The 13,833-nt window shown below is 38.4% G+C and overlaps 1 protein-coding gene across 1 annotated transcript in view; it reads left to right on the top strand.

The window, feature by feature from the left end:
• LOC140482872 (CAP-Gly domain-containing linker protein 4-like) overlaps window positions 1-13,833 on the top strand; it is a 276,546-nt gene that overhangs the window by 142,302 nt on the left and 120,411 nt on the right. Inside the window, exon 8 of the mRNA XM_072580592.1 lies at window positions 12,640-12,775. Coding sequence (XP_072436693.1) covers window positions 12,640-12,775 — 136 coding nt within the window. The remainder of the gene's footprint in view (window positions 1-12,639; window positions 12,776-13,833) is intronic.

Below are 13,833 nucleotides of genomic sequence, written 5' to 3'. Positions count from 1 at the left end.
CATTAGACAGAATCTAAAAAACATAGACTGGGGGCAGCTACTTGTAGATGAGTCCATATTTAGAAAGTGGAAGTCTTTTAAAAATGATATAGTGAAAATTCAAAGCCAGCCTGTTCTCTTAATGGCAAGGGCTATAAGTTGAGTGAACCCTGGATGTCAAGGGAGATCAAGAGTTTGAGGAAGAAGAAGAATGCATATCCCTTGTGCATTAAAACAGGGGAAGCTCTTCAAAGGTATAACGCATGTGGGAGACTGCTTCAAAAGGAAATGAGGAAGGCAAAGAGGTGCCACAAAATACTTTCGGTGGATGGAATCAAGGAAAGCTCCAAGGCTTTTTATAAGTATGTTAAGAGTAAGGAGTAGAGACCAAAGGGCAACCTATACATGGAACTAATGGACGAGGGTGTGGTCCAAATTGAATACTCCACTTCTGTATTCAAAAAGGAGAAAGACATTGTAGCTAGGGATTTCAGTTGGGATGGTGAGGTTCTAGCACACATTAAGATTAATAAGGAGGAGATATTAGATGTTTCAGTGGGTGTAGTGCATAAATCCCCAGGGCTTGTTAAGATGTATCCAAGGATGCTATCAAAGGAGATAGCTGGATTCCTGGCAGATATAGTTAATACTTCACTCGGCACAGGTGAAGTGCCAAATGACTAGACGATAACTAATGTGGTTCATTTGTTCTAGAAGTGCAGCAGGGATAAGCCAGGTAATTACAGTTAGTCTGACATCAGTGGTAGGAAAATTATTGAAAATAAAATTATGAAGGACAGGATTAATCAATAATTAGAAAGGCAGGGATTGATTAAGGATAGTCAGAACTGATTTGTTAGAGGGTGATCCTGTCTGACTTATTTAATTGAGGTTTTTGAAAAGGTGACTAACTATATTGATGAGGTTAGTGCAGTTGATGTGGTTTACTTGCACTTCAGTAAGGCTTTTGAGAAGGTCCTTCATAGAAATCAGGTCCAAAGGGTAAGAGCTCATGGGATCGAACATGAGTTGGCAAACTAGATCCAAAATTGGCTTACAAATTGGGTGATGGTAGAGGATTTTTTAATAATTGGAAGCCTGTGACCAGCAATATACTACAGCATTTGTTATGTTCATTAACAATTTGGATGTGAATGTTGACAGTATAATTAATAAGTTTGCAGATGACATAAACATTGGTGATGTTGTTGTTATGAGAAGGATAATCTCAGGCTACAATCTAATATTTATCAGCTGGCAAATTGTATAGAACAATGGCAGATGAGTTTAATCCCAATGGTGCGGGATGATGCATTTGGCAGGTCTATTACGGAAAGGATAAACACAATGAATGGTAGGTCCTGAGGGAGTACTGAGGAACAAAGTGACTTTGGTGTATAAAGCCGTAGATCTCTAAAGGTAGACATGAGTGGTGAAGATGTCATATGGGATGCTTGTCTTAAGTGCCAAGGCATTGAGTTTAGGAGCAAGGACATCTTGTCACAACTTTATGTAACATTGGTTAGGCCACAGATGGAATACTGTATGTTGTTCTGGTTGCCACACTATTAGGATGGTGATTGCACTGGAAGGGGTGCAGGATGAAAAGTCTCAGTTATGAGGAGAGACTGGATAGGCTGGGTTTGTTATCCTTGGAGCAGAGGAGTAGAATCTGATTAACATATACAAAACTAAAAGATGCATAGACAGAGTAGACCATGAGAATCTCTTCCCTGTGGCAGACGTATGTAAGACTAGAGGGCATATGTATAAAGTGAGGAGGAAATGGTTTAGAAGAGATCTGAGTAAAAGCTTTTTCACCCATAGGATGAAACATGCTGCCTGAGAGGCTGGTGGAGGCAAGTACTTTTGCAACATTGGATGAACACTTAAAATGCTGGGGCATTATAGGTTATGGATCAAGTGCAGGTAAATGAGATTAGTGTAGTTTGATGTTTGATTGACTGGCATAGACATAGTGGGCTGAAGGGCCTGTTTCTATGTTGTCTGAATCTATGATAAGTGGTCCTGTTCCAAGAAGCAAATGCAGACATCATTGGTTTTTTTTTTGCTTAATAAAAGTGAATGGTTTCAGTCTTTTGAATGCATTCCAATATGTGACATTCGCACATTGAACAATAAAAAGGTGTTAAGGAAAGAGTAGCACTTTCATAGATGGGATCCTATGATGGATAACACTAAGTACAGGTAGCCCATGTAGCTAGGTTTTTGAATAGTGAACAATGCACACTTGTATTTGCAGTAGCATGTCAGCTGTGCTAGCCATTTACCCATTGAACACTTACTTTTGGTGCCCCTCATGTGCATTGTGGAGGGCAGGTTCTGGGCTTTAAATATGGTGATGACACCTAGAATGACAGGAATCCCCAGCTGTGGGGAGCATATGCACGATTGCTCAATGGATGATAACAGGTAGGGCACCATAGAGGCATAGTGCATAGGTACTGTAGTAAAAAATGGAGAAATTCGCAAGGGTGTAGGGTGAGAAATCTCTCTGTAGAAAAATCACCAGAATTGAGACTGATCGGATTTCGACTAAAATTCAGCCCTTTATTCCATGATACCAGAACTATTTGCAACAAACTCAAAATCAGAAGGAAGGATTCAAGTCTATTACCCCAGGAACAATCTTAGAGAGACCCAAGCTGCAGTGAAAGTTCACCTATCTCCACGTTAATGCTTCTTGTTAACTGGAAGGCTTTAACCTGCTTCTTCTTGGGAAATTTTTTCCATTCACTCACTGCTCTCTCTTTAGTTATTATATCTTGCTGAGACTCAGATAAGCTGTCAACTTAGCTCACTTACTACTTAATAGTGTTCCTTAATCTCATGCCTTTAACAGTTTTGCCACCCTTATCTGGTCTGGCCTACATGTGACTCCAGACCCACAGCAATGGGTATTGATTGGGGATAGCAATAAATGCTGGCCTAGACACCAACACCCACTTTCCACGAAATGAAAAATAACTCACTGTTCAAAGTAACCTTTTTTAAAAATCGCATTTCAGATCTGCAGAGCTGAAGCCTAAAACCATTTTCTTTCATCACGTTTGAGCCCAAGTCCCTAAAATCATTATTTTTTAATGAACCTTCCTCACAATATGTTTCAGTCAGGATTCCATGCATAATGTCTATGCCTCATTCACAGTGTATCCATTCAGGAAGATTTAAGCTGCAGGAGGCAGATGGGCAAGGGTTCTTTGAGGAAGAGGCTGGTCCATCAATGAAATGTGAATTAATTCCCTTTATATTAATAGTCCAATCAACTTCAGTTGCTACTCTCAAACCTGAATCCTCTAACATTTGATTCCATTTAGCCACCTTCCACACCAATAACTTACTGACAAGGCATCTCATAAACCACTCTACAACTCTCCAAACACTAAGCAGACAGAAGTATCAAAAATAATGAAGGTTTAAAAGCGTGGATAAACAATTATTGTCAAATTATTTATCTCCAAAACATTAACCTTATTCCACCTCACTGGGGTAGCATGCTGGAAAATCAATTCCTGGAGTCAACACAAAAATTAAAAAGGTTTCAATAGAATATAAAATCCTCAATTTACCTGTCTTTTTGACCAAGGTTGACAGAAAGCACAGACTGTACTTGACAAGAGTTACTATTTGTTATAACTAAACTGATTCTAGCTATAGATAGATTAATAATTATGAGCCAGAAACTCTATTAGCAAAAAATGTTAAACCTCTTATAAAACTTACCCTACCCACATGTACACATGGATAGATAAAGAAAAATGGGTAGAAGAAAAGATGCAAAGGCAGTTCATTGACCATTATACTCAGTATTCACTGAGATCACCCTTTTGCCTTTTCAGGGCTTGCTTCTCTAACTTCCTTCTCCAGTACTTGTGTGCAGGAGACACAGAGCAATTGGTTCACACTTATAAAGTCTCTTATTATTGGTTAAAAGCACAGCCTACAACAAATAATAAAGGGGAAATAAACTTTTTTTTCCCCAGGTTTGCAGGGGAAAGGACAGCACCTTTCTTTCTGGCAGTCTGATGACCAAGTCTACAACACTGTTACCTACACCTACAAGCTATCGAGCTACGTGGGAACCAATCACTTAGTTGTTATAGATAAAGGCCTTTGTCATTGACAACTGGTCACCACTTCAGAGACCAATCAGCTAATTGTGGTCATCCAAATCTTGTTGTTTTATACGCACTTGCTGGTTTCCAGCTTGTCTGCAACTAAACCTCCCCCACTGCTTGAACAGGCAGCAGTGAAAACTGCACTTACAATAAGTATCAGTTACCTGCTTTTAAGAAGTGTAATAACACTTTTCACAATCCTTGGCTTTTCTATAACCTTTGGTATTTAAAATAGTCCTATGCCCCTTTCAGTCAGAATCAATACAACAGAAGAATAAAAAGGTACATTCTTTACAACCTATTGTGTGGTTAAAAAAAGCGTTTTACTCATGTTATTACTTTTACAAAGGGTAGACCCAGTGGCTTCAGCAGAGCTTGCAGTAGGCTGTATGCTGCCAGCAGCACCTCCAGAGAACTGTCTGAAACCCTGAGGGGAAACCATACCTCTTTCTGTGTTCTCAGTAATAAATCAAACTGAAAGCAGTATTGACATTAGATTGATTGACTGCAATCTCCTTTTAAAAGATGCATTCATCCTTTAAGTGATGATCAGGAACTCCTGCTATAAGTTGTAAAGTGCAGGAAGGGGAATCTCCTGGTGCCAGTGAGACAGATTAGCCAGCCTGTAAAGCCTACTTTAATAAAGCATGACAATTGAAAGTCTCACGTTTTCTGATATCTGGATGCATTATTTGATTCCTCTCCCCATGCACTGATGTTATCTGCCATTAAAGCATTTGAGCAAAATCAGTGTAACTTATTCCATTAATTGACTTCGTTCAATGGCTTCAATACTAATAAGAATTCTGCTGTTGCCTTTTGTTATTGTGCCAGCTGTGAGCTGCAAAATAACAAATCAGGAGGATGCTGCACCAGTACACAACACACAAGAGATAGAACACTTACATTCTATTGAAGCTGTGTTTCATAAAATATTTATAATACCTTAGAAGAACAGAATATTAATTATGTAACAAATTAGCTTCCGTGATTGTTACTAATGATGTAGAAGTGTGAATTTTTAAAACATTGAGTTGGTCTGTTAAATAAAATGATTCAGTCAGGTTTCTTAGGATTTTAATGGCATTAAGCAGCTGTGGTTGTTTGACTGCAGTGTTTTTGATTTTGTTCATTTTCTGTTTGTAATCTAATTCACTGAAGGGATGTCAGGATAGCAAGTGCCAGAGGGTTAGAATACAGAATTTTTTTTATCTCTAGGATCTGGTTGCAAGTCCATGATTGGTTCAAGAAATTTAGTTTCCATTCTCAGTTGGGAAAAGCTGATTGCAATACTCTCAAATCTAGCTCAATTGCTGTATTAAAAGTAGTAGAACTAAGGGCATTTGAACACAGTGTTAATGCATGAATTCTTGTGGCATATAGATTTTGGAATAACTGCATAGAATAGCTAACTGAATAATGTACTTCAAGCCTAGCTAAGATCAATTACACTTGAACAATGGCTCTACATCCCATTCTTCCTTCACTTATTGCCCCTTTCAGTGAGATGACTGAATTGAGAACAATTGTGTCAAGTGAAAGAGCAATTTTCTTTCAGTAGACTATTTACATTCTTACACTACATTCTTGCCAAATTTTCTCTTTCTCCTCATTCTATCGCAGAGCTAATCACATCTTTCATTACAACGTTTCTAAAGGTGCCAATCAATCGCCAGTAACTTATAAAAACAAAGTGCTGTGAATGCTAGAGATTTGAAATAAAAACAGTAAGTATAGAAAAAAAAACTTAGCCAGTCAGGCATCATCTGCAGACACAGAAACAGAATTACCATTTTGAGGCTCATCTTTGATATCCCGAGGAAGAGTCTTATTGGACTTGAAACATTAACTCTGTATCTCTCTCCACAGATGCTGTGAGAGCTGCAGAGTTTCTTCAGCACTTTCGTTTTTTATTCTAGTAACTTACTGGCCATTATATGTGGGGAAGCTTTGAAAGCAGTGTTCAGCTAGGGAAAGAAAAGCCTTGTATTGTCTTCATCTACCTTGACATTTGTATTCCTAACAGAGAAACTATGATTGATAATTCTCACCCCGAACCTTAACCTCAACCTTAACCGAATTTGAGATCAATTATACCTTGATGAGAACAGTTCTGGATGAGATCAAACCTGAAACTTCTTTGTCCTGTGGGGATTCTTTTGAGGTAATAAACAAAAGAGCTAAGGGCTATTAGATCAGCTATAAACTTATTGAATGTAAGTCAGGCTAGCAGACCCATATGGCAGACTCCTGTTCCTGTTCGCTGTGAAGCGAAGCTGTTGTCTCCTCTGTTTTCCGAAGTTTGCCTGTGCTGCAATGTGTGGTGGCTTGTTGGAATAGTGTTCCGATACAGAGGAAAACAGAGGAGAACCACCTATACAACGTATTCATGAAGAACAGATACTCAAAAAATACAGTGCGCAGATTCCTCAAGAACAAACCACGACAAGCAGACCAAACACAGCCAGAAACCCTAACCACCTTACCATACATCAAAGAAGTTTCAGAAATGATAGCCAGGCTACTAAGACCCCTCGGAATCCTATTAGCACACAAAGCCACCAAAACTCTCAAACAAAAACTAACAAACTTAAAAGACCCAGTACAACCCATGGACAAAAACAACGTCATCTACAAAATTCCATGCAAGGACTGCCACAAACACTACGTAGGACAAGCAGGAAGAAAGTTAGCCACCAGGATACACGAACACCAGCTAGCCACAAAAAGACACGACCCTCTCTCCCTCGTAGCCCTACACACAGATGAAAGAAACCACCATTTCGACTGGGACAACACATCTATCCTGGGACAGGCTAAGCAAAGACATGCCAGAGAATTCCTAGAGGCCTGGCACTCCAACCACAATGCCATAAACAAACACATAGATCTAGATGCCATCTATCAACCCCTCAGAAAACAAACAGGAAATGACATCCCCACAAACTCCAGGAACGCCATCCAGAGAAAGATATAAATAGAAAGGAGGAGACAACAGCTTTGCTTCACATGGAGGTCGCCACTGATGATGTTACCTAGCCAGGTAATGAAGCGTCTGGATATCAAACCTACAGCTCAGCGAGCAAACCTACACCCTAAACCTCAACCTGAGCTACAAACCTTCACAAACCTTGCAAACATTTACTGATATTTTTATTTAGTTTCAAATTGTGGCATCTTCAAATATATTTTTGAAAAGCAAAAGAAACAATTTCAAACAATTTATTTTGGCAAAGTTTATATTTGGTACCTTTATTTTAAGACCTGAGTGGGAAATCGCGTGAGAAAATTGATTGCTGTTCTGTATTCTATGAAAAAGACACTGATATTGGACAGATTGAGCAAAATCAAAAGAGTAGCTGAACAAATTTAGGCTTCACAGTCCTTGTTTCATAGGCATAAGACAGGCGTAATGACAGTAAACTTGGGATCCAAATTCTTGCGTTCAAAGGATGGTTTGAAAGGCATTTAAACTAATGCTAGAATGGGCAATTTTTCAACTGTCTGAAACAGACATTATTCAAATGGAAGTCAGGAATTGGACATATGTTTTAAACACCTTCACAGAAATTTCTTTAGGATGCACTAAGCAATAATGAAGCCAAACCTTTCAAAATTCTTCAGTTGTCTCTGCAGCCTTGAAGACAACAAATGAATATTGAAAACTATTCTGCTGGAGTGACCTGGAATATTATGACCCCGATTTCCCTCCTTTGCTGTTTTATCACCCGATCCCCAGAATTTACTTGAAGGCTGTTGGTCAAGAAATGCAATTGAAGTATAAAAAGTTGAAACGGCCAAATTTTGGGTGGAAATGTAATAGGTAGGCCTCGTCACTCTTATTGAAGTGAGGTCCCAGGACAAATTTCAGGCTTGCCTTGGTCCTCCATGGCTCATGGTTCCCTTTTTATGCCAGTTGTTAGGTCAGTAACAAGTTCTTGGTTCAGAGACACAGTAAGTATGAGACAGAGAAATAGACAATGATTGAATTGTCCACTCTCTTGAATAATGTGTTTAAACATCAGCAGGGAGAGAGTTGGCCTTGCTTCCCTGCTGCACATAGAACTATGCCCAGAAATGGGCAATTATTGCAAACATAAAGACATCATCCCACCATGGACTTGCTCCTTCAAACATACTCATTGTCTGATGAAGGAACTTAGTATCAGGAAGGAGGTGTCTGCTGCAAACTATCCACCAATCATTGATGCCAACCCCCCTACAATCCTCTACACTTCCCTACGTCATGACACTAAACCACCAAATTACCCCCCACCCCCCGCAATAACTTACTGATGACTTGGTGTGACTATAAGGCAAGGAGCAGAATTAAGGAATTCAGCCCATCAAATCTGTTCTGCTTTTTGATCAGGGCTGAAATGTTTCTCAACCTCACTCTCCTTCATTCTCCCTGTAATCCTTGATCCCCTTACTAATCAAGAACCTATTTATCTTTGTCTTAAATACACTCAATTACTTGACCTCCACAGTCCTCTGTGGCAATGAGTTCCACAGAGTCATCGCCCTCTGGCTGAAGAAAGACCTCTTCACCTCAGTTCTAAAGTGTCTATCCTTTCACCTTGAAGTCCTAATCTTTCCTCCTTGTGGAAACATCTTCTCCGCACCCCACTCTTTCCAGATCTCTCAGTATCCTATAAGTTTTAATCAGATCCCCCCTCATCCTTCTAAAGCCCATCAAATACAGACCCAGAGTCCTCATCCACTCCTCATATGACAAGTCCTTCATCCTCAGGATCACTTTTGAAATTGTCCTCGTGAACCCCTCCACACCAGCACATTGTTTCTTAGATACGGGGTCAAAAACTTCTCACATCATTCCAAATGTGGTCTGACCAGAGCCTCATACAGCCAAAGCAGTACATGTCTGTTCTTGTTTCCTAGCCCTCTTGAAATGAATTCTAACATTGTCTTTGCCTTCCTAACTGCCAACTGAATCTGCATGCTAACCTTAAGAGAATTCTGAAGTAGAACTCCCAAGGTCCTTTATGCTTCAGATTTCTGAAGCCTTTTCCCATTTAGAAAATAAATCTAAGCCTCTATTCTTTCTTTGAAAATGTATAACCTCACACTTTCCCACATTGTATTGCATCTGCCACTTCTTTGCCCACTCTCCCAGCATGTCCAAGCCCTTTTGCAGCCACCCCACTTCCATCTTGTATCTTGAGGGATGCGTGGATACGACAAGAATGACATTTTTGGCAAATGATAGCAATTATCTTACTACAGACTCAGTCTTGAGTCAACAAAGCATCCCATAGTGAAAAGTTTTGCAAGCAATAGGTCAAAAACCAATCCTTGTCCCCAGGCGTGCTATACTTATTATATTCTGTGCTTCAGATTACTCAGATACGGTACTTTAAAACATTATTTTCTGAAGAATTATATTTAATTAGTATTTGAGTGAAACATTACTACCAGTTTCCACAGTCTTACCGTGAAATGTTTTATAGATTTACCAGTCACTCATTGAAATAATAGCCCATGTTTTAACTGATCTCATCTAGTAAAAGCTGAACTTGGGGGAAAGTTAACCAATCCTATCCCACTTCCTCCTTATGCTGTCCTAATATAGTATACTCATTTGAGCATGTGTGCAGACTGTCTTTAAGGAAACAAGATTGTTCTTTCAATATACTTACTAAATCTGATAGTATTATTAGGGCTCACTATAGAGTCATAGTGTCAGACAGCACAGAAACAGACCCTTCCGTCCAACTTGTCCATGCCAACATATTTCCCAAACTAAACTTTTCCCATTTACCTGTGTTTGACCTAAATCCCTCTAAACCTTTCTTGTTCATGTACTTGATCAAATGTCTTTTTAAATGTTGTAATGGTACCTGCATCTACCATTTTCTGTGGAAGTTCATTCCACGCATGAACTACCCTCTGTGTAAAAAGGTTGCCCCTCAGGTCCTTTGTAAATCTTTCTCCTCTCACCTTAAAAATATGCACTCTAGTTTTGAACTCCTCTAACCCTAAGGAAAAGACTTATGCTATTCATCTTATCTGTTTCTGTCATGATTTTATAAACCTCTGTGAGGTCACCCTTTAACCTCTGATGCTCCAGTGAAAGAAGTCCCAGCCTATCCAGCCTCCCCTTCTGACTCAATCAGTCCTGCAATTTCAAGGTGAGGCCTGAGCTAGATGGAAAGAGGAGCAACAGTTGGTTCTCACCAGGAATTAGATATCGAGGCTTAAAGTTACGTTTTACATTAATTTTGTGTTTCTTGATGTGCAGTTCTAAATCTTATTAAAAAAAAGTATTTGAGTCACTCCTACACTAGGCTACCCACCCCTGCCCTCTGACCACATTAAAACTTGCTTCATAGTTTGCAGCCAGAATCCTGATTACTGCAACATCCCTGCTTGTTGCCAGTGCCTCCAAAAACTCCCAGGGTACGTTCCCAAGTATCTTTAGCTATCACCATCTGCTGCAAATTCATGCTTTGGGCCACAGATTTCTACTCCAGCCTCCTGACCACAATATCAGCTAATTGCTAGACGAATATCTATGGCAGATTAAATGAGGCCCATTCTTTTAGATGAGCAGTTCATTCATGTCCCAAACCTTGCTAACATTTCTTATACTTCCACACTTTAACCCTCCTCATTTATATTGGTGCCAGTTAATATTCTTTAGATTATTAGTTTTATTTCTCTGTTTCTTCTTGCTTATGATCACAAGTGGTGGATGGCTGACATTCCAACCTGTCTTCCAGTGAATGACCTGTAGGTGTTGGAATAAAACTGACTATCTCTCCTGCAACAGCAAGAGTAGATTTTTGGCATGCATGCACTCCAAATGAGGATATGATGTGGAAGTGCTGGTCTTGGACTGGAGTGGACAAAATTAAGATTCACACAACACCAGGTTATAGTCCAACAGGTTAATTTGAAAATACAAGCTTGTGCAGCACTGCTCCTTCAGCAGGTAGCTGGTGGGACAGGATCATAGGACATAGAATTTATAGTAAAAAATCAAAATATCATACAACTGATGCAATATATTGAACAAACCTAGATTACTGTAAAGTCTTTAATCACTTAGAATAGGAATGTAGGTTTCAATTGATTAATATGTAAATCCCAGAACTCCTTTCAAGTCACGGTCCCGAGACTATTTAAGGTTTTATCAGTATAAAAAAATGTGACATCATAGCTCAGATAGTGCATTAAAGGTGTGAGGTCAGTCTGTCTGTATCCCAACCTTGAATCATACTGATTCTATTCCCAAAGTAGGAATTTATAAAACGTCACATTGAGGATAGTTACAAATGTTAGTAGCAAGCCTGAGACAAAGTTTCAGATGGACGATTGTCTTGTCATTGTGTGATTATGCCTATCTTTTTGGATGAAAATTCCTATATCAGTAACATCTGACTGAAGAGAATTTTAAACCCACCTTGATGTAGCTCATTTCCAAATCCTTTCTGTGTAGAAATATTTTGTTTGAATCAACTTGTTTGGATGTGTTATGAACACCTCCATGACCATCACATTATGAGGTGGCACTGGAATGCAGAAAGTCTGACCTCAAGGTAGTGACACTACCACTCTGTCACAAAAACTGATATTTGACCATAAGTCCAGAAGACCAGAAGCAGTAAGAATAGGAGTACGCCATTCATCTTCTTGAGTCTGCACCAATCAATAGGATCATGGCTGATCCAACATTCCTCATGATCACTTTCCTACAATTTCCCTAAAACCTATGCCTTCCCTACTGAACAAGAATCTATCTCAGACTTAAATGTACACAAATACTGTGTCTCACAGCTCTCTGGCAAGGAGTTCCAAGGATTCTCAACCCTCTAAGAGAAGTAATTCCTCCTTATTTTAATCTTACGTTGGTGCTTGTTTATTCTGAGACCATGCCTTCTGATTCTAGTCTTTCCAACGAGATGAAGCATCCTCTCACATTTAACCTGTCAAGCCCCTTAAGAATCCCACATGTTTCAATGAGATCACCTCTCATTCTTCAAAATTCTGATGAGTAGAATCCTAACCTGTTCAACCTTTATTCATGAGACAATCCCCCACACCAGGATCATCCTAGTGAACACAACATTGGTTTTGTGTTTTTGTTGACTCTATGACTTTTGCAAGCTATTTGTCATGAATGATTATATCTAGATATCGTTGGCAGCCTTTTATGATGTATTTTTATTGGCTACTTCTAAAGACTATATTTCTCACTTGTTCAACATTGATATATTCGCAATTTTATGAATTAAGAATTCAAGTCAATCCGATTCAAGTTTATTAAATGTTTAATTGAAAAATGTATACAACTATGCACCTCTATAAATGTTTATATAATTTACCACTTGAACAAGAGATGTATTGATTTTTTCTGTAAACTTCTGAAAACTGAAAGTAAAAATTTAACTTTTTCATGTTTTAGAATTAGTAGGTAATTTGTAACAATGACAGCAAAATAGTAGCCATTTATGCTTTTCATGAATTTAAATCTTCCTACATTTTGTACTTCTCTTAGGTTGGCACACTACGATTTTGTGGCACCACTGAGTTTGCCAGTGGCCAGTGGGCAGGGATTGAGCTGGATGAACCTGAGGGGAAGAATGATGGAAGTATTTGTGGCATTCAGTATTTTAGCTGTCCCATTAAACATGGTATATATATATATATATATTATATATATAGATATATAAATATATGTATATAGATAGTTTCTTATTTATATTCCTAGAACTTGGCGAATGTTTTGTTCCTCAGCTCTTTCTGTACCTGTATTCATCTTTCATTTTTTAGTTGTTGACTGCATTAATCGGAGGCCAGATAGAGTAAATTCTTATAAAGAAAAACAAAATGTTGATGTACAAAGAATACAAAATTCTATGAATAAATTAAGAGATTGGATTTCAATTAAAACATCAGGGTATAAACTAGACCTAACAGTTTAACAATAACCCTAAGAAATAAAGGAAGTGGAGTAAAAAGACAAAGAGACAGATTAGAGGGGCACAAAAGGAACGTGAAAATGGATTTTCAAAGAGCAAGGGGATTTCTAAGCATACTAAAAATAAAGAGAAGTGAAAGAGAAGATAGGATCATTCAGAAATCAAAAAGGAAGTCTCATTTTAGCCAATCAATGTGTGGCAGAGATATTAAAACTTTTTTTATTTGTGCTGACACCTAATTTTAACGTAGATATCAGAAACAAAATTCCTTCTGAAAAATATAGCACAAATTAAGGAGGATAAATTACTTGTCCTTGTGTTATTGAAGGAAGCTGGAAATAAGATAACAGAAGATCCCTATAATTTTAAATTTTCCTCAAATATACAAACCATGCCATGAGATTCAGGTGTAGCCATGTAGCATTACATAGTGAGGAAAGGACAAACCACATAGTTATAGACCAGTAACATACTGTTGGCTCATAATGCAAAATCACTTGAAGCTAAAGTTCAACATCAAATTAGGTTCCATTTTGAAATGCATGGAATAATTGAAGACAGCCAACAAATGGCTTTATAGCTAGGTAACTTTTTGACAAATGTAATACAATAGTTGTTTTGAAGACATGACCAATTATATTGATAAAGAGGATAAATTCGATGTATTGTGTATCAACTTTGAGAACATATTTGATAAAATGACTCACATAACTTTTTGAGTCATAGATTGTACAGCACAGAAACAGACCTTTCGGTCAAACCCATCCGTG

Source organism: Chiloscyllium punctatum, chromosome 11, assembly GCF_047496795.1.
Source record: "Chiloscyllium punctatum isolate Juve2018m chromosome 11, sChiPun1.3, whole genome shotgun sequence".
NCBI lineage: Eukaryota > Metazoa > Chordata > Chondrichthyes > Orectolobiformes > Hemiscylliidae > Chiloscyllium > Chiloscyllium punctatum.
This window is presented reverse-complemented; position numbering and strand designations above follow the sequence as displayed.